General features: G+C 37.1%; 1 protein-coding gene across 5 annotated transcripts in view; it reads left to right on the top strand.

The window, feature by feature from the left end:
* Positions 1–22,526, top strand: part of LOC134541413 (uncharacterized) — a 78,144-nt gene that overhangs the window by 28,728 nt on the left and 26,890 nt on the right. For 3 of the 5 annotated variants that reach the window (XM_063384846.1, XM_063384847.1, XM_063384845.1), the window contains exons 5-9: positions 3,778–3,879; positions 7,548–7,957; positions 8,809–8,920; positions 13,485–13,733; positions 13,821–13,955. In XM_063384846.1, coding sequence (XP_063240916.1) covers positions 3,778–3,879; positions 7,548–7,957; positions 8,809–8,920; positions 13,485–13,733; positions 13,821–13,955 — 1,008 coding nt within the window. The remainder of the gene's footprint in view (positions 1–3,777; positions 3,880–7,547; positions 7,958–8,808; positions 8,921–13,484; positions 13,734–13,820; positions 13,956–22,526) is intronic. The other 2 variants (XM_063384849.1, XM_063384848.1) reach the window with 1 other exon arrangement.

The raw sequence follows: 22,526 nt of genomic DNA, 5'->3' as shown, positions 1-22,526 counted from the left end.
GGAGTAGTCTCTATCACGCCAAACTTAAACATTAAATAAATTTTAAAATGTCAAAAAAAAAATATGTGCGATGAAGAACCTACTCTCACTTGAAACAGCTGTGGAAAATATAACTAAAAAAATTTTTCCTGTAAAGTTTAAACTATAAGCATTATTACAAAAACGTAAGTATGGGAGCTTAACTAGCATAGTAGCAAAAAATTTTGGAAATAAATTTGCTTATACGTGACTTTCAAAATCATGAGATGAATTGTTATATATTTATGTGTAACATAAATACATAATTGTAAATATAAATTTATAGACCTAACTAAATTAAATAAAGCTATGATTAAAAAGGTACCTAAAAAAAATTTACTTATAAGCTTTTATTGTAAAGTCCAAAAAAGAAGATTGGTCATGGCCATGCCCTATTAATGTTGGAGTGGGTTATTAAAAAATATTCCTTAACTTCTCGCAAATTCACAGTAATTCTAAACAGTTAATTGCATCAAGATAAATCAGCATTGTCCACGCGAATCAACAAAGATTTTTTTTTTTACCTTGCTGACGGGACGCCATTTTCTGTTTAATCAGGAAAATGCTAACAGCACGAATTCGCTAAAAACATATCTTGAAATCAATGCCTTGGCGGATTGAAAACTCTGCTAATAGTTTCAAAAAAGATAGACATTTTCTTAAGTAGACTCGTTGAAAAGGGAGGGCTTCTCGATTTACACTTGCATGGTCCCACCACGAGCAATGTATGCCAGTCCAACCATCATACCTCGCCGCCGACTTACACACGTCTTGTATCACGTCAGATGATATTTCCGGCTCGCCTAAACACAATCTCATGAGTCCCGATGCCATTGTTAAATTATAACATTTGTTTCACACACAATTCCAGTGTTCCACGGTGCAGTGCAGACGCGTCTGTCCAGGTACTCCCTCCCCCCTCTTGTCTCGAAAAACAGCTGTTCACTTCCTCACCACTTCCCTTCTCTCGCCTTGTCTGGAGGGGCGGCACAGATTCACATGCAAATGCCTTAAAAATTGTGTTTTATAATGATCCCACACACGAATAATAGTCATACTAGCCCACATGTTAAATATCAAGAGTAAATACCATATTAAAAATACTATCTATGATAATACACACTAAAATATAAGTATAAAACTCACAATTAAAAATAAATGAAGGTTCTTTACAAATCTAGAAGCAATCCGTTCTACCAGCCTTTGCCCATTATCACCAGCATTACCAACTATAAAATTACAAATAATGACCAAAATTAACAATCTAATTTTAATTTTCATAGAGTTCATGAGTCCTACGTTTCCACCTCATGGGAGAAAAACATCTTAGTATTTCCGTGGTTGTAGTATAGGGCTTCCTGACCTCGGCTAGTGGCAGACAAAACAACCTTTCCTTGGCTTGTTTCACAGGATGTAGTGTGATCCCCGCTTAGCGCTTACTGCCATTGCATCAGTAAGCAGTTCTCTGTTTGCATCAATGTCCCAGAAGCTCAAAACTCTTTCTAAACTTCTTTCCGAACAATCTCGCGGAGTTAGAAATTGCGTCCAAAAGAATTCACAAGTTTTTGTATAAAACATTGCGGCAGGCTGCCAATGACAAATCGTGTTCTTTCCTTACACAAATGCTGACCCTCTGAGAAGCCAGGCTATACTTGGCAGTTTGTGACAGTTACTTGGAACTCGTGATGCGAGACTTATCGGTGATTACAGCGGTGTAGTTTTTCACTGGATTGTCCTGGAGAGATACTGGGGCAGCGTGGAAGCGAATGACTGGATTGTTCTGGTGAAATATGATGGCGTGGAAGCGAATGACTGGATTGTTCTGGTAAAATATGATGGCGGCGTGGAAGCGGATGACTGGATTGTTCTGGGGAAATATGGGGGTGGCGTGATAGGGAATGACTGGATTGTTCTGGTAAAATACAATGGTGGCGTGGAAGTGATGACTAGATTGTTCTGGGGAGATACGGGGGCGGCGTGGAAGCAAATGACTGGATTGTTCTGGTGAAATACGATGGTGGCGTTGAAGCAAATTACTGAATTGTTCTGGGGAGATACGAGAGTGGCTTGGAAGCGGATGACTGGATTGTTCTGGGGAGATGGGTGGCGTGGAAGTGAATGAATGGATTGTTTGGTGAAATATAGGGGCGGCGTGGAAGCGATGACTGGATTGTTCTGGTGAAATACGGGGGCGGCGTGGAAGCGAATGACTGGATTGTTCTGGTGAAATACGATGGCGGCGTGGAAGCGAATGACTGGATTGTTCTGGTGAAATACGATGGCGGCGTGGAAGCGAATGACTGGATTTTTCTGGGGAGATACGGGAGTGGCTTGGAAGCAGATGACTGGATTGTTCTGGGGAGATGGGGGGTGTGGAAGTGAATGAAAGGATTGTTCTGGTGAAATACGGGGATGGTGTGATAGCGAATGACTGGATTGTTCTGGTGAAATACGGGGGTGGTGTGATAGCGAATGACTGGATTGTTCTGGTAAAATACTATGGTGGCGTGGAAGCGGATGACTGGATTGTTCTGGGGAGATACGGGGGCGGCGTGATAGCGAATGGTTGGATTGATCTAGTAAAATCCGATGGCGGCGTGGAAGCGGATAATTGGATTGTTCTGGGGGTAGGTATGGAAAATTCAGAGTTAAATGGAGTGTCAGAAATTTTGAAAAAATAATAGATCATTAAACTATTTTAACACAATTTTGTCATCTTAAAAAGTAATTTTTTGTCACTCCAGTTATTTTTAGTTATGGAGGACAGGCACTATGCAAAAAAGTGGAATAAGGGAAAGAAAACACTGGCATCCACAAACATCCTCCCCCCAACTACTCAATTCTAGAAAAAGTCATGGCAGAACCGAAGATTTGTTATGTACCGCACTAATTTTAATGTCTGTCGTAACTTCGTAGCTGTCAAAACTTACCTACCCTTATTAACACACAGTTTGCCTTGCAAGTTTTCCTATATTGTATTTATTTGTGTGCGCTTGGAGGGTGGGAGTGAGGTTAATGAGGTGTGATGCCACCAGAGTGGTTGTTATTCTCCTGTCTTGCCGGCCGCTCTCAGAGCGTGCCTTCGCTTCGATCAGCGCCTGACGTTAGTCAAGGAGCGTAGCCAAGTGGGATGATCTCTTCTTTGCATGTCTAATGGCATTTTGTGGATGGATTGTAACTAGCTGAGCACCACAGCTATTATTTTTTATCGTTCAATCTAAACTTTTCAGTTCCAACTCATTGCAGCATAATTAAATTTTATAATTTACTGGCTTTTTGAAATTTGTGTGTGTTTGCGGAATGTGTTTATCCCATGAATATTTTTTGGAGTGGTACAAATCATTTCTTTTGTTTTAGAGAAATAGTTCGTGTCTTAACTTTTACCACTCTTATCTCTAATGCATGGCATGCCATTCTTGTTTTTGCCCTTCCATTTTTGTGGCAGGGTGTGCGATTATTACTCCTCTTCATTGATACGTTCTGTGACAATGTTGTGTGGTTAAAGAAGCAGACGTGTATTGCTTGTAACTAAAATGAGTTATGAAAGTGTACATGATAAGGGCAAATTAATTCACTAGGTGTTTCTTATAAGAGAAATGGAGAAGATGGTGTTTTTGAACTGTATGCGTGTCCATTTTTTTTTTTGTTTCTCAGCCCCATGTTCCTTTGTTTTGATTTGCCCTGTCCCATTATTCCTCTCCACTTCCCGTGCCGCTGCCCAGTGTCTGGAAGCTCTAGAGGCTTGTGTTGACGTTCTAGGACGGGCCCGGTTATCAGTCTCGGGACCGACACGGATCGCCTGATTCCCCCAGGAAACGAATGAGGACAGAACATGGTTATGTTCAGGTAGGGGGTGGCTTTGTAAGTAATTTTTTGACTTGATTATAGATTAGTTTGATTTATTAACATCAGCTACTGGACTGCTGGACAGTCATTTGACTTGGTAAAGTACAATTCAGAGACACTCTTCATGATTTCTTGTGTATTAAATCAGTAGTTGCATCATTGGAACACATGGTAGGCATTCGTGTGCAAACAGAATACTTAGTGGGTAGGAAAAAATATTTGGTAATGCTGGTTAGGTTGAGAATGTGGTAAGCACGGACATTTCAGTAAAATATCAGTCATTCCACGTGTACTCAGATGCCAAACACAATGCAAACATGAATTTTAAAATCACAGCCAGAAAATTCTGCCATAATTAAAATTAGGGCAGAATTGGTTTACTCTACCAGTTATTGCATGTGGAGATTCTCAATGTCCCAAATTATGTCTGTTGGATATTGATAGCTGATTGGTCCACATAACACTCTTGACGTGGAGGGTGTGGAAGTGTTCCGATTCTCCCTGGTTCAAATACATGTTTCCAACTTGAACATTGGTCCTAATCTGTGTTCTTTGGTAGCATGCAAGAAGAAAACTCTTGTTAGCAGTTTCCGGTTTCTGTTTCAAAAAGATAATCAGAAAAGAACTGACGGTATGATAGGAATCAAGAACACCAAGACAAAATTTTGATTAGTGGTGTCCATTTTCTACTGGAACTTTTGAAAGGTCGATTCACAAGAAATTCACTGCTGGGAGAGTGATTAGAATTAATTTATTAGCACTTAGTTTTACATTACCGAATCACAAAATATTTTTTAACTCCCACAACTTCAATAAGTTAAATAAATATTCCAAACTTAGCTGTGCACTCATTTACAATGAATGAAAACATCAAACAAAAACAATCATAAAAACTTACTTTGGTGCTCTGTATTTACTGTGCTCTGGTGACTTGAAGAAATCAGTCTAGATCCAATTAATTACAGTACAACTTTTCAAAGTCTCGCATCATGGAACCAAGAATTGCCTCAATGTGTGTTTAATAAAACTTATGGAATGTTATTGCTAAAGTAAACAATCTACATTTGATGACTCATACAATTTGATGTAGGTAAAATGAGTTGGTACTTTTCTTATATGTGAAATGAAAAATATAAACGTCATGAACATTGCACATTTTATAATAAAATTTGGTTTGAAAAGTAAGTGTGACTGAAATAAAATTTTTTGTTTAAAATTTTAAATTCAAAATTTTAATTTAACTGAGTTAAAACAAAACCTGCAAACACCCAAATATTTCTAGATTTCTCACATTTCTATGTGTGTGGGAACTACTTCAGCCATTGAATATTATGTCTTTTCTTCTGACTCATCTTTAGCATTACAGTAGTGTCAGCACATCCGTTTATTCTTAGCTCATACAAATTCAAGCATGCAGGCGTCAATATTGGAAAATTTAGATGTTTAATGCTACAAATAGCTTTCACTATAGCATCTTAAACTTAGATTTTGCATATGCCAGTCTCTTGCTAACTTTTCATTTATAGAAAAACCCTATCTCCACACAACTTAAGTGATTTACCATGTCAGGACTTAATAGTGTAGCAACAGTGCAAGCTGGAAGGAAACAACAGCAAACATTTCTAAAGTTGGAGTAAAGTTATCCACATAGAAGACAATATGTGTGCGCAGCCTACAAACATATTGCCTGTTCTGAAAACATTTTCAACTTCTCAGCATGTGAAAGATAGCAATGTATAGACTATTCAAGAAAGCAAGTTGTGGCTTGTCATGGTGCATGAATTTTGAATACCAAATTATATTGAATATGATTATAATAATGCCATAAACATTATAATAACATTTTAAATAACAATTGCTCATGAAGGTGTAATTTGTAAGAATTTTTGTAAATGATAAAAAAAAAAAAATTTGAAAACTGTTTTTCAACTTCAAAGTATCAGAAATCATGTTTTTTTTATATAGTTTATTGCTATCATGATTTTTTCAGATGTCTACATATCAGTGATCAAAATATAAGTGGTCACGTATAACAAATGAAGCTGAACATAGTAAATTCAAGTCAGAGTAGTCATATTTCTTAAAATACGTGATAATCATGTAGTAATATGCACATGTACAATAGAATGCACATAAACCTATAACAAATGAACTTGCTAAAGTAATCTGTAAAAAAAAAAAATATATATATACAAACTGATGCTAGGCCCAACAGCTAGCTGGTCTTGTTACACCTGCATTTAAACTAGTTCTCTGATACCACGTGCAACAAATTGCTGCTGTTTTCTTGCGCTACACAGTATTCTGTTTGGGTTTCAATATAGACTGATTTGTTTGTCTATCCTGTTGACTTTGCTGCAGAATTTATGAAAACTTAAATTCTAATGGACATAGTAAAAATATTTTTTATTATCTATTTTGAAGTCTGTCAAATATGAATGTATTTTAAATAATATGTTAAATGTAACTTTTGGGTTTATATTTTCAACAACCTTTTTTTTTTTTTTAACAATATTTAGGTTTCCATATTATTTACCAGCTGGAGATGTACTGTTTATTATTAATGTATCATGTATAACATATTTTAGTATCCATATCATGTAGTGTTGTGCTGTCAATATATAACCATTTCAGCCATTAATTACTGTTTCTTCCAAAAATACTGATTTTGAAAACATAATGCATTTATTCTTTGATGAAAGAAATTGTAATTTTGTAAAGGTTAAAAGGATGATTTATTTTTATTTGAATTTGGGGTTAAAATTTCATAACTAAATTTGTAAAGATACATTTATTTTAAAATACTGTATCCTATATACTAGTTTAATTTATGTGATTTGAGAAGGCAGATATATATATATATATTTTTGAGAACCTAAACTACTGGTGTCCAACTAAATAATTTAGCTATACTACTGTCTAAATTTATCCATGCTAAATTCTTTTCGACATTATATTGATGTATTAGCTATTATACTTAGGCATGGCTCCATCCAAAAGATGATCTCTGTATTGTTTTTTTCTTCCCAGTAACCCATTGTGAAATATCCTTAACAGCACAAAAAAATAGATCACGAACTAAGACAACTGAAATCATTGGCAGAAGTTGAAAGATAACATAAGTTGACTGCACTGTTCAAACTCCCATATGTTGCGGTCTGCATATTCTGTAAAGGGAAGTATGCACACGCATGTATTGTTCAGGTTTTACAACAGTCACATGACCTGATCTGTCTTGAAGAAGTTTAGTTACCATTTTATAATGTATTTGAAGCTGTATGTTTGGAGCATACTGAGAATATTGTTACTTTTGGTGATAGCATCTCTGGATGAAATATTGAACCACGCTAAAATGACACTATTGTCTCTAGCTAGAAGAATTGTTGCTCGTGAGTGTTTAAGAACATTTCCTGTTGTATGGTTGCAATGGAGACTGTTTTCACTACCATCGTTATAACCACATTTCTTTTGCAGAATAAGCTTGCAAATGTCTCCTGTTCTACTCACTCGACACAGAATGTAATGTGGACTCGAGTTGATTCTTGTGAAATGACATAGAAGATCAACTGTCTAGAATATGTTTGTATGTTCAGTGGGAAATGATGACCTCTGTTTCAGTATTTCAGCTCTGCGCAGATGGCGAGAAGTGCGTAATGCTGTTTGTTCTCTGGGTTTGCACGCAGACTTCGAGCCGACGCAGCCACGACGGTGGATATGGTGGTAGTGATTACAGTAACCGCTATAATTACTCGGACGAGAAGGGAAGCTACGGAGACAGAGGGCGCGGCTACAGAGACGATAGACGGTCGTCGGGTGGATTCCGAGACCGCTCGAGGGAGGATTACATCCACAGAAAGTCGGAGGACTCGGGCATGCCCCCGCCGTCCGGCATGCCGACCCGCCACATGTCCAGAGGCACCTTCAGGGGGCGCATGAGAGGGACGCGAGGCTTCACCAGGATTCTGACCAGAAGAGCAGACTCTTTCCTCGTGAGGCGGCGGGGCGCCATGGATTACTTGGTCCGCAAGAGAATCTTGACCTCTAGGACCCAGGCGGATAATTTGAGGCGCCTCAAGCTACAAAAGCTGCGGAGGTAATGTGTAATGACGAGACGTAGTTAAGAGACGATGGACGATGAATGGTATGTGGTGTTAACTGTGTTTGACCACCTTACTTATGTTGAAGAATCAACTGGAGATGGGTGGTTGCGAAACACATGATCTGCAAAGATTTTAGCCCTGTGTGATATTACCCACAGTTTAATTTGTTATCTGTCACAGTTGTTACATGAATCAGATGTATTTTTTTTACAACACAACAAAACCTGTTATCTGCTGATTCATCTGATACTTGATACTGATTGCAAGAAAAATAATATTTGCATGCACAGTTTACCATGCATATTTACCATGATGGTAAAACTGAATATGGCCGGTTGTACATTTTAAAGGAAAGTTTGAAATCAAAATTTGATTGTTGTTGGTACATTTGAAAGAAAAGTTTGACATGCAGTAGCAAATTTCTGAAGAAGGCTAAAATCAATGAATAAATACAGTCTGATTTTGTACGAAAAATTTGATGTTTGTGACTGATGATTATGCTGAAGATGAAACTTATGTATTGGTGCCTTGAAAATCGAAAACTGATAGTTTGAATGACAAAGCTATAGTCATTAGGGAAGTACTTTATCCTTCGTAGTCTTTTAGAATGCTGATAGAGAGAAAAATATATAAACACTAAGAAATAGTGGCCCCATTTTAAATGTTATTAAAAGACTGACAAGATAGTAAAAATACAGACTACATTGCTTTATATATTATTGGCCTCCTTCATAGCTTTGTTAAATTTTGTTTTTGGACACTATTGTTTTCTTTATTTAGTGATAGTTTGGGTTCAATTATATAGTATTGTTGTCTTGCTAATGTTTGTTCTTTGCTCAAGTAGGCTTAAAGAACTTGCTCTGAAGAAGGACAAAGATGATAATGATTCCACCAAACCAGAGGATCTCACAGATGATGAAGACAAACCTGAAAACTGGGATGAATCTGAGGAAAAGGTTTGTTTAAAAATTCTTATCAACCATAAACTAGTATTCCTCCCATTCCATTTATGTAGATTTCGATATTGTAGCCGTTACCGAGGTGTGAATTCTTAACATTTTTATACAGTCAAACCTCTCTGAAACGACCCCTCACGGTTCCCAGGAATAGGGTCGTAATAGATGTTTTCCGAAATTTTCAGTTGATTTTAACACCTCCCCCCCCCTTTTTTTTTCCCAAACCGCTACTCGCTAAGAAACCAGCCGTACAATGGCAGGATGCTGTCATTCACAATGCTAGACGGCTTTGCTTTAAACCCACTTCAACCTTCATGACAAGTCCGTCGCCCTACCGGCCACCTCTAAAGAAAATATGTCAATAGACAGTTTATTTTTACTGGTTAGTTTACGTGTACGTTTTCTGCTTGCCGTAGTTAAATACACTAGAACCCCGGATTTAATGAAGCAGTGATTTTACGAATACATTCTCGGGAACCGTCTAAAAATTGGACATTTTGACCAAAATGTGAAAATCAGAAGAAAAAATAATTTAAAAAAACGAAATGAAAGATCATTAAAATCTGTTAATTTTAACACACAGCGTATTTGTGTGTCGGCTTAAATACTTCCAATAATGTATATGTAAGAATAACAAAAAAATAATGGGACATTTCCTTTAAAAATACGGCAGCAGTAGCTTGTGCAACGTAAGTGGGAACGCGGGAATATCGTCTAGACAGGCTGGCGGCAGCACAGGCGGCGGATGCATGACGTCATACGGCCTACCTCTCCTTCCCTTATCCTGACGTCAAGGTTCATCCCTCCCAGGCATACAAACCATCATGTCTCTCTCCCCCTCCTCCCTCAACGTCCTTTGGCATGTGAAACTGTCAAAATCCTTCCTCCCCTTCTCCAAACTGCGTACGACGAAAGCCAGGTTTGTATAGTCCATTTCTGGTAAAATGAAAAATATTGAAGGGCCCCCACAATAGCCATTTACCGTTAATTGTTTTGATACAATTTGTTTGTTATTTACACAACATTATTTCTGTTGGAAAATCACTGAAACTTCAAAATTTCTTTAATGGAAAAATTTAGCAGGGCTGTAAAAGTATTCATTTTTGCCGCAAATGAACTATACTCGCCCTTCCTGCCGGACAACATTCTCGGCGCGTGACGCATGGCAACTACAGTCTTGTGCCGCGCACAGCCACGAAAAACCTACGCGATTTCCAAACTGCACTAGATATCCAACTGGAGTCTGTTTACGAAAAGCATTTAAGAATTTGTTAATGCCCAACTGGTTCTATTGAGATAAAATGGCTAAAAGGCATGTTTTCGAAGTTTTAGGTGTAAAAAACCCGTTACAAATTTCTTGAAAGTATCATAGGGAAATGCATTACACCTTTATCTTTATTTTTCCGCCATATAATGTTATGGTCACCGCTCAAATTTCACAGTTATCTGACGGGAACGAGATGACTGCGCGCCAGTTCAGAGCCTTGCACTTAGAGGTTTTACCGTGCTAGAACTACCATTGAGCGTCGCTCTTATCCCGCTTCACTAACACACGCTGACCAGACTGCGCCCTAAAGCTGATTAGAGGAAGCATGCCAGCTTATCAACCAGGACCCGGGCAAGACTTGACTATCAAGCTTTTCACATTAAAATATAAGACACTTGTATTGTGTAATTTCGGTGTTATTTAGCGGTTTTTCTTAAAAATTCCTTTTTTCACATTTTCCATATAAATTCGCGGAAAATTTCGCGATTCACCATATAATCGTGGCCCTAGTTATTGCTCACGCGAGAGGCGAGACGTGGAATGTTAGAAGAAAGATAAATGCGGGGTAGACAGACGGCAGCCAGTGTGTTTCCTGCACGGGAATAAGTGGTGTAGCCTTTTTTTTTTTTATGCTGGGTGAAGCAACCTTTTTCTATCAACTCACGGGAAAAGATAATTGTTTGAGCTGTCAAAATAAACATCGCTGCGGCAGTTAAAACAAGTCGAGGCATGAGTACATCCAGTCGGTCGCTGTGTATTGTAAACCGATAGTAATGAAAATCAAGAGAAATCCAGCAGGTAGCTTTGCCTTAACTGCGTACCACACTAGACACTCGCAAAAAGCTAAACGTAAACACGTTGCCACAAAAACCTTTATATGCACCCTGTCCGCAAAGGGACGTGGGATGGGGGTTGTCAAGCGCTGACAGCGGTCGACAGGAAGTGGTATCTATTTATAGATATGCGCTGCCTACGGCAGTACAGCACTCGGCAAGAGAAACGCAGTAACACGCTACTCACCACAAGAAACTTATTTTCTGTCCGATTTTCTTCGGATTTTCGGCAATTTTTTCACGGTTCCTCGAAATCGGGTTGTAATAGAGAGGTGGTCGCAATAAATGGGGTCGCAACAAAAAGGTTTTACTGTATAGTGCTTTTGTATCATGGTCCATAGAAACCAAAACCAATTATATAGTTTATATATACCGTATATTATTGCATAATCATCGCACCATTATTTTAGGACTTAAAAGTTTCTCGCATAAACGTCGCATGATTATTTAGCTTCCAAGCGCTTTGTGTAGGTATTTTTCCCATACAAAAAAAAAGTATTTTATAATTGAAATCTGATATTCATTCGGATATTACATCTTAATTATTTAACAGAAATACGAAGATGTCTGATGTATTAATTTTCTTTTAAATGCGTTTTCAAACATTATAACCTTTATCTTTTCGTCCTGGTCGCAGCGGTGTACCGCTTATAAAAAATTTAGCCAGCGCTAGATGGCATCATTCTTGTTTGGTTATGTTGATTCACGTATATAGCGCACGCATGGTAGTCGAATATTGATACAAATAGCTTATCGATTGCATGCAAGGCGTGCACTCTGTCTATTGACGAGTTAACTACATTTGATAGCCCATGCTCTCTTGCGGTGTGTAGTACAATGATCGTTATGCACTCCGACTCAGGTTCGCCTCACAATTTTGGTTTTTCTATTTAGAATTGAACAATTCATTAATTTGCATGGCTTATTAATTTAAAATGTGTGGTGTACTTTTATATTCTCAACTTTTTAAATGAACGTACTTTCCTTGAATAGGTTTTGTTTTTATGAATAACTTTACCTAACAAAAGATGCTTTTTTCACATAAATGTCGCACTCCCACTTTTCAGGCTTGATTTTAGTATAAAATGTGCGACGATTATGTGATAAAACACAGTATCACACGTGATAACTTTCATAATTTTTCACAAATCACTTTGAAACTGATTTTGCTCTTTAGCACCGCACCCTCCTTGTATGCCTGAACGTCCCACTGCCAGCCCTCCTGAGCACGGCAGCCGGTTTTGGATGCTACCGTCTCTCCCGTGGCAAACATTAAAAAATATCTTCTGTCTGTTACGGCGTCTCATTTCCCAGCCTTCAACACACAATGTTATTTCTTTGATTGTGTTAATAGTAACTTCCATTTGTTGACAGCATGTGGAGTGTTAATTCTAGGCCTGTGCGAAAATTCAAATTTCCAGATACAATTAATGAACTTTTTGATTCGACCTCAAATACTAACACTTCGAAATAACTAATGTTCTTTTGCTTACAAATATTTAACATAGTACATTTTTTCATCTAAGAAATTTTGAAATTTGTAATCTTCAAGCAGAAAGTTGTCCCGTGTCATAATATCTCATACAGTATTTAATAACGATAAACAGCTGTCACATGGGCCTTAAAGATGTTCATTGTACCAGGAATGGACTACTACACAGCATGGCGTTCTGGCTTTTGTCTCAGTGGAAAAAAAAAGGGGGGGGGGAGGTTGTATGGTGACAGTTTCTCAAACTGAAGTTTATCTGAAGGGAGGGAATGATGGGATGTTAAAGGGGGTAGACAAGATGGATTTTCTCTGGCAGGGATGAGCTTCAGGTTGGAAGTAGGGAAGGAGAGGTAAGCCATACGTCGTTATGCAGCTTCTGCCGCCAGACTTAAAAGATGGAGTATCCCGCGCAACCACTTACGTCACAGAAGCTACCTCCACAACATTTTTAAATGGAATGTCTTAATTTGTCGGTTCGTAAGGAACATAATTTAGAGTATTAAAGCCCACATAAAAATATATGCTGTGCTTTAAAAAATAACATAATTAAAAGCTTTCATTGGATTTCGTTTTTACACATTTTTTTCTGATTATTAAATTTTGTGTCAAAATGCCTGTTTTTTCCTATTGTTCCTGAGACTGTATTTGTTATATCCGGAGTTCTTAAGATCTGTATTCTGTTTGTTAACCATCCTTAAATATGTAAAATTGATTCCGAGACAACTTTGTATTTCATACATTGAAAGGTCTTTCATCTAGCACTAGGTGGTTCGGCACGTTCTGTAATCCTGCACCAGTCGAGTCACTTTCCTTCAGATATTCCCTGGTGGAATCCAGTGGTTTCCATCTCAGTGTGTTGCTATTTATCACCTCTGTAATTATGGTTTGTGACTAACACTTGGTACTAATGCGAGTTTACTATTAGCAGGGTTTAAATTGAATAAAATTCCAGAGCATTTGTTTTTATGTTTGCAGAATGATAAGGAGACTGAAGGAGAGGCGGGAGAGAAGAAAGTCGTGAAGACCAAGAAAGTGAAGAAGGTGAAAGAGGAGCCGGAAGAGGGGGAGGAGGTGGATGAGGATGAAGACGGCGAGGGCGGGGAGAAGGAGGATGACGACGAGAAGGGGGAAGAGGGGGGAGACGGCGAAGTGGGGGATGATGAAGAGGCAGACGTGTCGAAGTCCTCCAAGAAGTCCGAGGGCAAGCTGGAGAGTGGGGTTCATGTAGGTTGACACGCACGTCTCGGGGGAGGAGTAAGTTACCGACTGCGTTCTCGGCCGAGCAGTAACAAGTGATGGTTTGTTTTCCAGATCACGATCAAGCAAGATTCAGACTCGCGAGCCGTGAGCGAGGAGGACCACCCGAGACGCACCAACTACCGCACGGGGAGGCCCTTCATCCGCCTGCACTGCCCAGTGTGTTACATGCGCTGCGTGACCTTCAAGGTACGGCCACGCCTCCCAGCGCGGGTCAGCTCGGGATGTTGCCCGCCGAAGACAACTAACCTCTTTTATCGCATAATCGTCGCGCGCACATAATCGTCCCACCCATATTTTAGGGCATAAAAAGTGGATTAAAAAAAAATATTGTAAACATCGCATGATGTTTTTGGTCCCGCTTTTAGATTCCAAGCGCTTTGTAAAGGTATTTTTTTCCTATAAAGTAGAAATCTTAATATTTATTCGGACATTACCACTTACTTATTTAACGGAAATACGAAGTTGTCTGATGTGTGAGTTTTCTTTTAAAGATGTTTTTAAACGTTATAACCTTTATCTCGTTTGCATTGCCGCGGTGTACCACTTATAATAATGTAGCCAGCGCATCATTCATGTTTGGTTATGTTGCTTCCCGTATAGAGCCCGCACACGTAGTCGAATATCGATATCTCGCACATTGCATGCAACACGCGCTCTCTGTCTAGTGCAGAGTTAACTACATATGATGACTCTTCCGTGGTGTGTACTACTACAATAGTTATGTGTTTGTTTAAGCTCGCATTCGGATCACAGATTTTGTTTTTCTATTTAAAGTTGAAGAAAGGTTATTAATTAAAATTTTTTGGCATGCTCTTGTACACTTCACTTTTTAATCAAACGTACTTCCATCAATGGTTTTTTTTTATGAATAACTTTTCCCTTATAAAAAAATTTTTCACATAAATGTCGTACCCCTACTTTTTAAACTTGATTTTAGTATAAAATGTGTGACGATTATGTGATAAAACACGGTACTGTTTCTTGCATGTACACAACATTTGCAAATTATCTAGATGACTTTAGCAGTTAGTTGAATGTGATATTCTCTTAATGATTATATTAGGGAGGGAAAAACAAGTTGCATATTGTAATGTCGAGTTGAGTACTGCCAAAAAATAATTCTTCAAGTCAAGTAGTCGTGTAGTATTTTTTTTTTGCAGTTTTTTTTAATTTACAAAAGAATTTTACAACTTCATATTTCCATGTATAATAGCCATTTGAATTGTTCCTATTGAAAAATTTTAAGGTACTAGTACCTATTAATTAAAAAAAAATTGAATTAACTCTTTCAAATTATACAGTAAAACCTTTTTGTTGCGACCCCATATATTGCGATCACCTCTCAATTACAACCCGATTTCGAGGAAGCGTGAAAAAATTGCCGAAAATCGGACAGAAAATAAGTTTATTGTGGGGTCATTCCATACCAAATCAACCAAAAAAAAACTATTTTTGACACCCACCGTCTCAGATTTTGTTGAAACTTGGCATGGTTGTTCAATTTATTGATGTAAGTAACCATACCAATTTGTTTTGCTCTATTTCTAGTGGTTTAGATTTTACAGCCCCTTAAAGTTTATGGATTATTGGCATTTTAATCATCTGGCCACCGTTAACTAGATGTGTTGTCCGATGGAAAAAAATTAATATTTTTTTTATTTACTAACCATTATGTCTGGAAAAATTTTTATGTTTGGATCAATGTAGCAGGAATAATATAAAAAATGAACAAAACTACTAAGTGTTTATTTGGAACCATAAAAAAACCTCAATGTATAATTTTTATAATTATCGAAACAAAATGTAGAGTTTTACGGAAAATGGTAAATCTCATAAAGGGAAAAGAATAATCATGAAATCTCTGTTTTATTTTTGTTCTAAAAGATATGTTCTACCACATTAAACAGTAAGATTCGTGGTTTTTTTACTCCTTTGATAATTTTTTAACTTCAAAACACAAAAATGAGTTAATTATTTAATTTTGATTAAAAAGCTGCTTTGGCTGCTATTTGCCTGCCAGCCTGCCTGTGTTTCTGAATTATATACAGATGATTAAAATACCACATTATTCTTTTGGTATCCCACACACTTCTTTATAAAATAAATTACCTTACTTGCTGCTTCCTGTTTCCCATGCTGTCAAAGCCCTGCATTCGTGCCATGACACCATCCTGTTCCTTTTCCACTCGCAAATACATAAACAACTGCCAGTGTAGTTTACCTATTTTTTTGTGTTTGTGCCTGGCTGCGGACTTCACACACCCCTTCCCCCGTCTTCTGTGGTCACCCTCTTCCAGATCCAGATGCAAGATCTTCCCAGGAGATAAGCCATAAGGCCAGCAACTGATACAATCCGTGCATAGAGGGAGAACAAGGCGGGCTGTGTGTGACCTTGTGCATGTCCGAACCTGCCTTCCCCTCACAGCAGCATTGTCAGTCCGTCACAGGCAGTTGCCATGAAAGATGTAAGATTGGTGCTTATACATAACAGTTAATCAATCATTTCAGTAAATGAGTGTTATTGATAGTATTCATGTGTTTTTATTAAACTAAGTGAGTACCAAAGTGCATTGTTGTTATGTTTTGTTGAACAATGGAGAAAAAGTGCAGTGTTGGAGAAACTACTGAAAAGTGATTGCCATCTGTTACACTATGTCAAGGACAAGTCTATACAAGGTATTGAAAAAATTTCTGAAGAAGATTTGAATCTTTTGACATTAAGATGTGAATCCAACAAGTTAACAACTGTTTGCCTTCACCATGAAAGTGTGTTTTTAAAGAAGTATGAATTTTTACAAAAGGTTTGTTGTGATCCTTTCAAAAGACATAAAACTGTTATTAAAAAAGCACTTCGTGTTTTAACTGTACAACAGAGTATAATCATCTTATCAAAAGGGTACAAGGTTAAACCTGGTCAGAAACTTTGTGCGTTTTGCAGGAATAAACTTTTAAAAGATAAAGAAGCTGACAAGGTTGAAAGTAATGATGAGCACGAGAATGGACAAACATAGGATATAGGACTAACATTTAGACATGAACTAAACCAACTTCAAAAAAATACTGTAATTGACGAGCTAAATTCTTCCTTTCATGAAATTGGATGTTCACCAATGAAATTACATGCACTTGGTCATCATAGCAAATCAATTTATGCTAAAGAAAAGCTACAAAAACTTCATGAAAAAGTAAAATCAAAAATTGAAACTGTTCTTGAAGTTGATCTACCAGAAGAAAAAAACTTGTTGGAAAAAAGTATGTTGCAGAACAGTGAAGACATGGATAAACTAGTGAACATTATTAAAAAGGAAATTATAGGTGCATCAAGAAAAAAACGCATTCAAATGTTGACAATACCAGCTTCTCTGTTGTGGTCAAGAAAAAAAATAAAAGAAACTTTTAACACATCTGATTATTTTGTTCGTAAGGCTCAACATGTGTTTAAAGACGGGTTTTTTAGGCGAACCAGACCCTAAGCAAGGGAAACAGCTAAGCCTTGAAACTATTGATTTAGTGAAACAATTGTGGCCATAGGCGGCATGGCCACTTGATTTTAGATTTATTTTAATTAATTTTGAATTATGGCTGTTACGTAATTTTAGTTGTAATATTTGCCCCTTTCTTTTTTTTTAAAAGTATTGGTTTGTTATAAGTTTTGTAAATCTTATTTTTAAATATGTTTTTATGTTATGTAATTTTTTACGTTAATGGTTTAGTTTCTTAATATTTAATAATAACGCTTTGGACTTTCAATCAAAATACTGTGTGCGACGCTCCCCCGCGGTGAGCATGCAAATGGACTGTTCCAAGGCTATAAGGTGGTGGGGGAAATACATCAAGGAAAAAGAAAAAGACAGAATGAGCTGTAGGCGGAGTGTCGTCAGCTGATCGCCGTGTGGCGTGTGTGCGCTTCGAGCGTAACGGGCGCGATGGCTCGTGGTATTGGGCCTGGGCAAGCTCGCGAATACTTTTTCAATAAAATCAGCTGACGTATATTGAGCATTGGGGAATACTTACGTCGTCACGGGTGCCGCCAAGAAGAAGAAGAGTTCACGCTACATTTTCCGTTGATTGCAGAGTTAATATGAAGCATTTAGCACCTCTGCTAAATTACAGCCCGCTTAACTCCGGGCCAGGAGGTCCAGGGTGTGATTCAACCAACGTTCGTCCAAGTAAGTGATTCCGGCCCTGAATTTTTGCCCCTGTAATCCCGGGGCTTTGATTTGGACTTTGCCAAAATAAGAGTGAATAATTCAAAAATAACTTCTGCAAAAAGACCCTGCCCACAACTTCGAGTGTATGTTCCATCGTGGTACCAATTTTAACGAACCTTGTATAATGCTTGCCGCGAAGCGTCAAAAATTAAAAATCACCCGGGTGTAATTAAGACATTTTAGAGTGACATTTATTTTTATTAACTTTTATTTAAAAAGAATTGTAATTCATTATATATATATATATATATATATATATATATATATATATATATATATATATATATATATATATATATATATATATATATATATATATATATATATATATATATATATATATATATATATATATATATATATATATATATATATATTGGAGCAGCTTTTCGTCAATGTCTGATTTTATTTATGGGTTTATTACAGTATTTATTGGTATATACTAAAACGTGGCTCTAATAAAAGCCTCTGTAGCTCTATAGGGCAAAAGGTTATAGGTATTATTGTAATCTTTTTGAGATTTTGTCTTCAATTAAATTGCCTGCCATGTTCATGCGCAAGTAGTCCTATTAAAGCTTTTGGCATTTCAAGTAATTATGTGTTTTTCGTTTTAAATACTATTACTCTGTTCTCTTCCTTTTCCAAAAGGTCTTTGAATAATTTACTTAAGAATTTTGGGGCACCCGTTTATTGGAGCAGCCCGCAAAATAATAATTTGAAAAAGATTAAGAATTTACGTGGAGTGTTTAAGGCTGTTCCCAGACGGGTGTCTGACTTGTGGTGGTGTGACACAGGGGGTGCCAACCACGACACAATTTTATCAGAGTGCTGAACATTGTAGAATTCTTCCAGGGATGAAGGATGTCGTGAGTATAGGAAAAAAGGTTTATGAGAGAAAGCGTTTGATTTTGTGTAATCTTTCTGAGCTATACTCAAGTTTTAAATGGGAGCATCCTCATTTGAAAATAGGTTTTTTAAAATTCTGTTTCTTGAGACCTAAATTGTGCGTTTTAGCTGCCTCTAGTGGCACACACTTAGTATGCGTGTGCACAATACACCAGAAGGTTATTTTAATGATTCATGGAGCCGGTATAGAAGAAGATTACAAAGAACTGATATTGCTCATGGTTTGTGAAGGAGCAACAAGAGAATGTATGTTAAGGCATTGTGACAAATGTGCATCAAAAGGTAACCTTGTCCATTTTTTACAGACAAAGTTTGAAGAATATGACAATAAAGACGTTATTGAGTTCAGTCAGTGAGTTTCCACAGATCGAACTGAAATGATAAGGTGTTTCAGCTCTGTTGTTGAATTTATAGAAACATTAGTTGAAAAACTGAACAAATTAATACCTCATTCTTACATTGCCAAATCACAAGCATCTACTTTTAAAATTTTAAAGAAAACAGCTCTTTCCAATGTAGCTGTAATTTCAATGGACTTCAATGAAAATTATGCTTTCACGATACAAGAGGAAGCCCAAGGTTACCACTGGACCTCAGATTCATGCACTATTCATCCTGTAATCATTCACTGCAAGGATGCAACTGGCAAAAAGCTTGTTTTACCTTTTTGCATCATATCTGATGACCTCAAACATGATGTAAGTATGGTGTACGAAATCCAAAAAACTATGACTGCCTTTTTGAAAGAGAACCACCCACACATTAAAGAGATTCATTACTTTAGTGATGGGTGTGCAGCACAATATAAAAATAAATACAACTTCGTAAACCTGTGTCTACATGAGACAGATTTTTTACTGAGAGCTCAGTGGTAATTTTTTGCGACCAGCCATGGCAAAACTGAATACGACGGAATAGGGGGTACTGTAAAACGCATAGCTCGGAAGGAAAGTCTTAAAACGACCTCTGGAAAAACAAATTATAACAGTGGCTGAACTGTTTGAGTTCTGCAAGACCAGAATTGAAAATATCAGTTATTTTATTTTATTAATAAAGAAGCAGTTAAATTGACTCGCCTTGCTATGGAAAGTCGCTTCAAAGATGTTCAAACTCTTCCAGGGACAAGATCATTTCACAACTTTCAGCAACAAAATGATTCACAAACAATTGAGGCTCGAAGAATTAGCAAGGATGAAAAAGCAGCTATTATTTTTATTTTATTTAGCATTCAGCAAAACTATCTCATGAAATTAGAAGATTTGTACCCTGGATGTTTTATTGCTTGTGTTTATGACAGCTTCTGGTACTTTGGCATGGTGAATGAAATAAATGATGAACAAAAAGATGTCACGGTACAGTTTCTTCATCCCCGCGGACCATCACCATCCTTTTTTTGGCCCAAGAAAGAAGATACATGTGCTGTGCCCATTCCTCATATTATTGCTATGGTGGAACCGCCAAAAACAATGACTGGAAGAACCTATCAGTTTTCACAAGAATGTATGACAAATATCCAATCAAAATTTGACAGTCTAGAAGAATTTTGAAGTACAATGAGCTAACAATGTTACAACCGCATGAACTGTAATTCTTAATAACATAGTAGTAGTGCATGTGTAAGTAAACACACTAATGTTTTATGTAGTGTAATTTAATAATTATATTTAAATTGAACTGCAATCTCATTACTGAGGTCAGTTCTGTTCGTATTTGCGAGTGTAAAGGGAACAGGTTGATGCCATGGCAGGAATGCAGGGCTTTGACAGCATGGGAAACAGGAAGCAGCAAGTAAGGTAATTTATTCAGGGTGGCCAGCCAATCGGGAAATACGGGAAATAGCCAGGATTTATTAAAAAAACCAGGAATACCTGGAATAAGCCAGGAATTTTTATTAGAACCGGGAATTTTTTTTATGAAGTAACGATCGCAATAACATACGGCTGTTAAATGAGCACGTTCACCACCCGTCGAAGCACGACAGTATGCTCGTGAGCTATATTTTGTGAAAGTTAATTTGTTTATATTGCATTTAAAAACTTTTGTAGTACGTAAGAAACCGTTAACAATTCAGACTTCCATACTTATTATGTTTCTGTATTCAAAAGCAACAGCATTTTGGCTGAAAATGTTGTTGTAGGGTGGTAGTAATTTCTCGCACGGCATGTTGGTAGCACTAGTTTTGTATGTATATTTGTTTTTATTTGCGCTCGTGTTGTTGCGTCACGGTATCACGGATACTTTTCTCGAGTTTTTTTAAAAGTTTAGTTGTGCTGGATGTTGTTTTGAATTTTTTAATCTAACATGTAATTGGCGCAGACTATCAAAATGTCAACGAGTTCGGTCACCACATACAGATAAATATACGGAAGAGTTTGAATGGGTGGAGAAAGATCCAAAGTGCAGGACAAACGCTATTTGCAATTTGTGTAATGTTAAAATCAATATCGGTAGCATGGGAAGAACAGCATTAGCCAGCCACGCAAGAGGGGCAAAACACGTGCGTTTGGTGTCAAGTAATTTTTGTGACTTGAGATTATAAATTTTTTTGTTGGTGGTAGGTTTTGTTTTAAGCAAGTTCATTGATTTAATTTTTAAGCCTATAGTTAAGTTGTCTATTGTTTAACGCCAATAAAACATCATATTGTGTGTGCTTTGTGTAACAAAAATACAAATTGTATGCAAATATTGATAAAAACCACCCTTGAAAAAACCTGGAAAAAACCAGGAATTTTATTATCCCAGAAGAGTGGCCACCCTGTTATTTTATAAAAAGGTGTGTGGGATACCAAAAAGAAAATATGGTATTTTAATCATCTGTATATAATTCAGAAACACAGGCAGGCAGGCAAATAGCGGCCAAAGCAGCTTTTTAATCAAAATTAAATAATTAACTCATTTTTGTGTTTTGAAGTGAAAAAAATTATCTAAGGAGTAAAAAAACCACGAATATTACTGTTTAATGTGGTAGAACATATCTTTTAGAACAAAAATAAAACAGAGATTTCATGATTATCCTTTTCTTATGAGATTTGCCATTTTCCGTAAAACTCTACATTTTGTTTCGATAATCATAAAAATTACACTTTGAGATTTTTTTATGGTGCCAAATAAACACTTAGTAGTTTTGTTCATTTTTTATATTATTCCTGCTACATTGATCCAAACATAACATTTTTTTTCAGACAAAATGGTTAGTAAATAAAAAAAATATGAATTTTTTTCCATCTGACAACACATCTAGTTAACGGTGGCCAGATGATTAAAATGCCAATAATCCATAAACTTTAAGGAGCTGTAAAATCTAAACCATTCGAGATAGAGCAAAACAAATTGGTATGGTTACTTACATCAATGAATAGAACAACCATGCCAAGTTTCGTCAAAATCTGAGACTGTGGGTGTCATGGTGTGGTTGAACTGACAGTGGTGAATAGCGTGTTACTGCATTTCTCTTGCCGAGTGCTGTACTGCCGTAGGCAGCGCATATCTAAAAATAGATACCACTTCCTGTCGACCGTCGCTTAACCCCCATTCCAGTTCCCTTTGCTGGCAGGGTGCAGATAAAGGTTTTTGTGACTGGTTTACGATCGCTGTCAGCTCTTAACAACCCCCATTCCAGGTCCCTTTGACGGCAGGGTGC

The sequence above is a fragment of the Bacillus rossius genome, chromosome 18 (genome assembly GCF_032445375.1).
Source record: "Bacillus rossius redtenbacheri isolate Brsri chromosome 18, Brsri_v3, whole genome shotgun sequence".
Classification (NCBI taxonomy): Eukaryota; Metazoa; Arthropoda; class Insecta; order Phasmatodea; family Bacillidae; genus Bacillus; species Bacillus rossius.
Note: the sequence above shows the minus strand (reverse complement) of the source record. Positions and strands in the feature narration are given on the sequence as shown.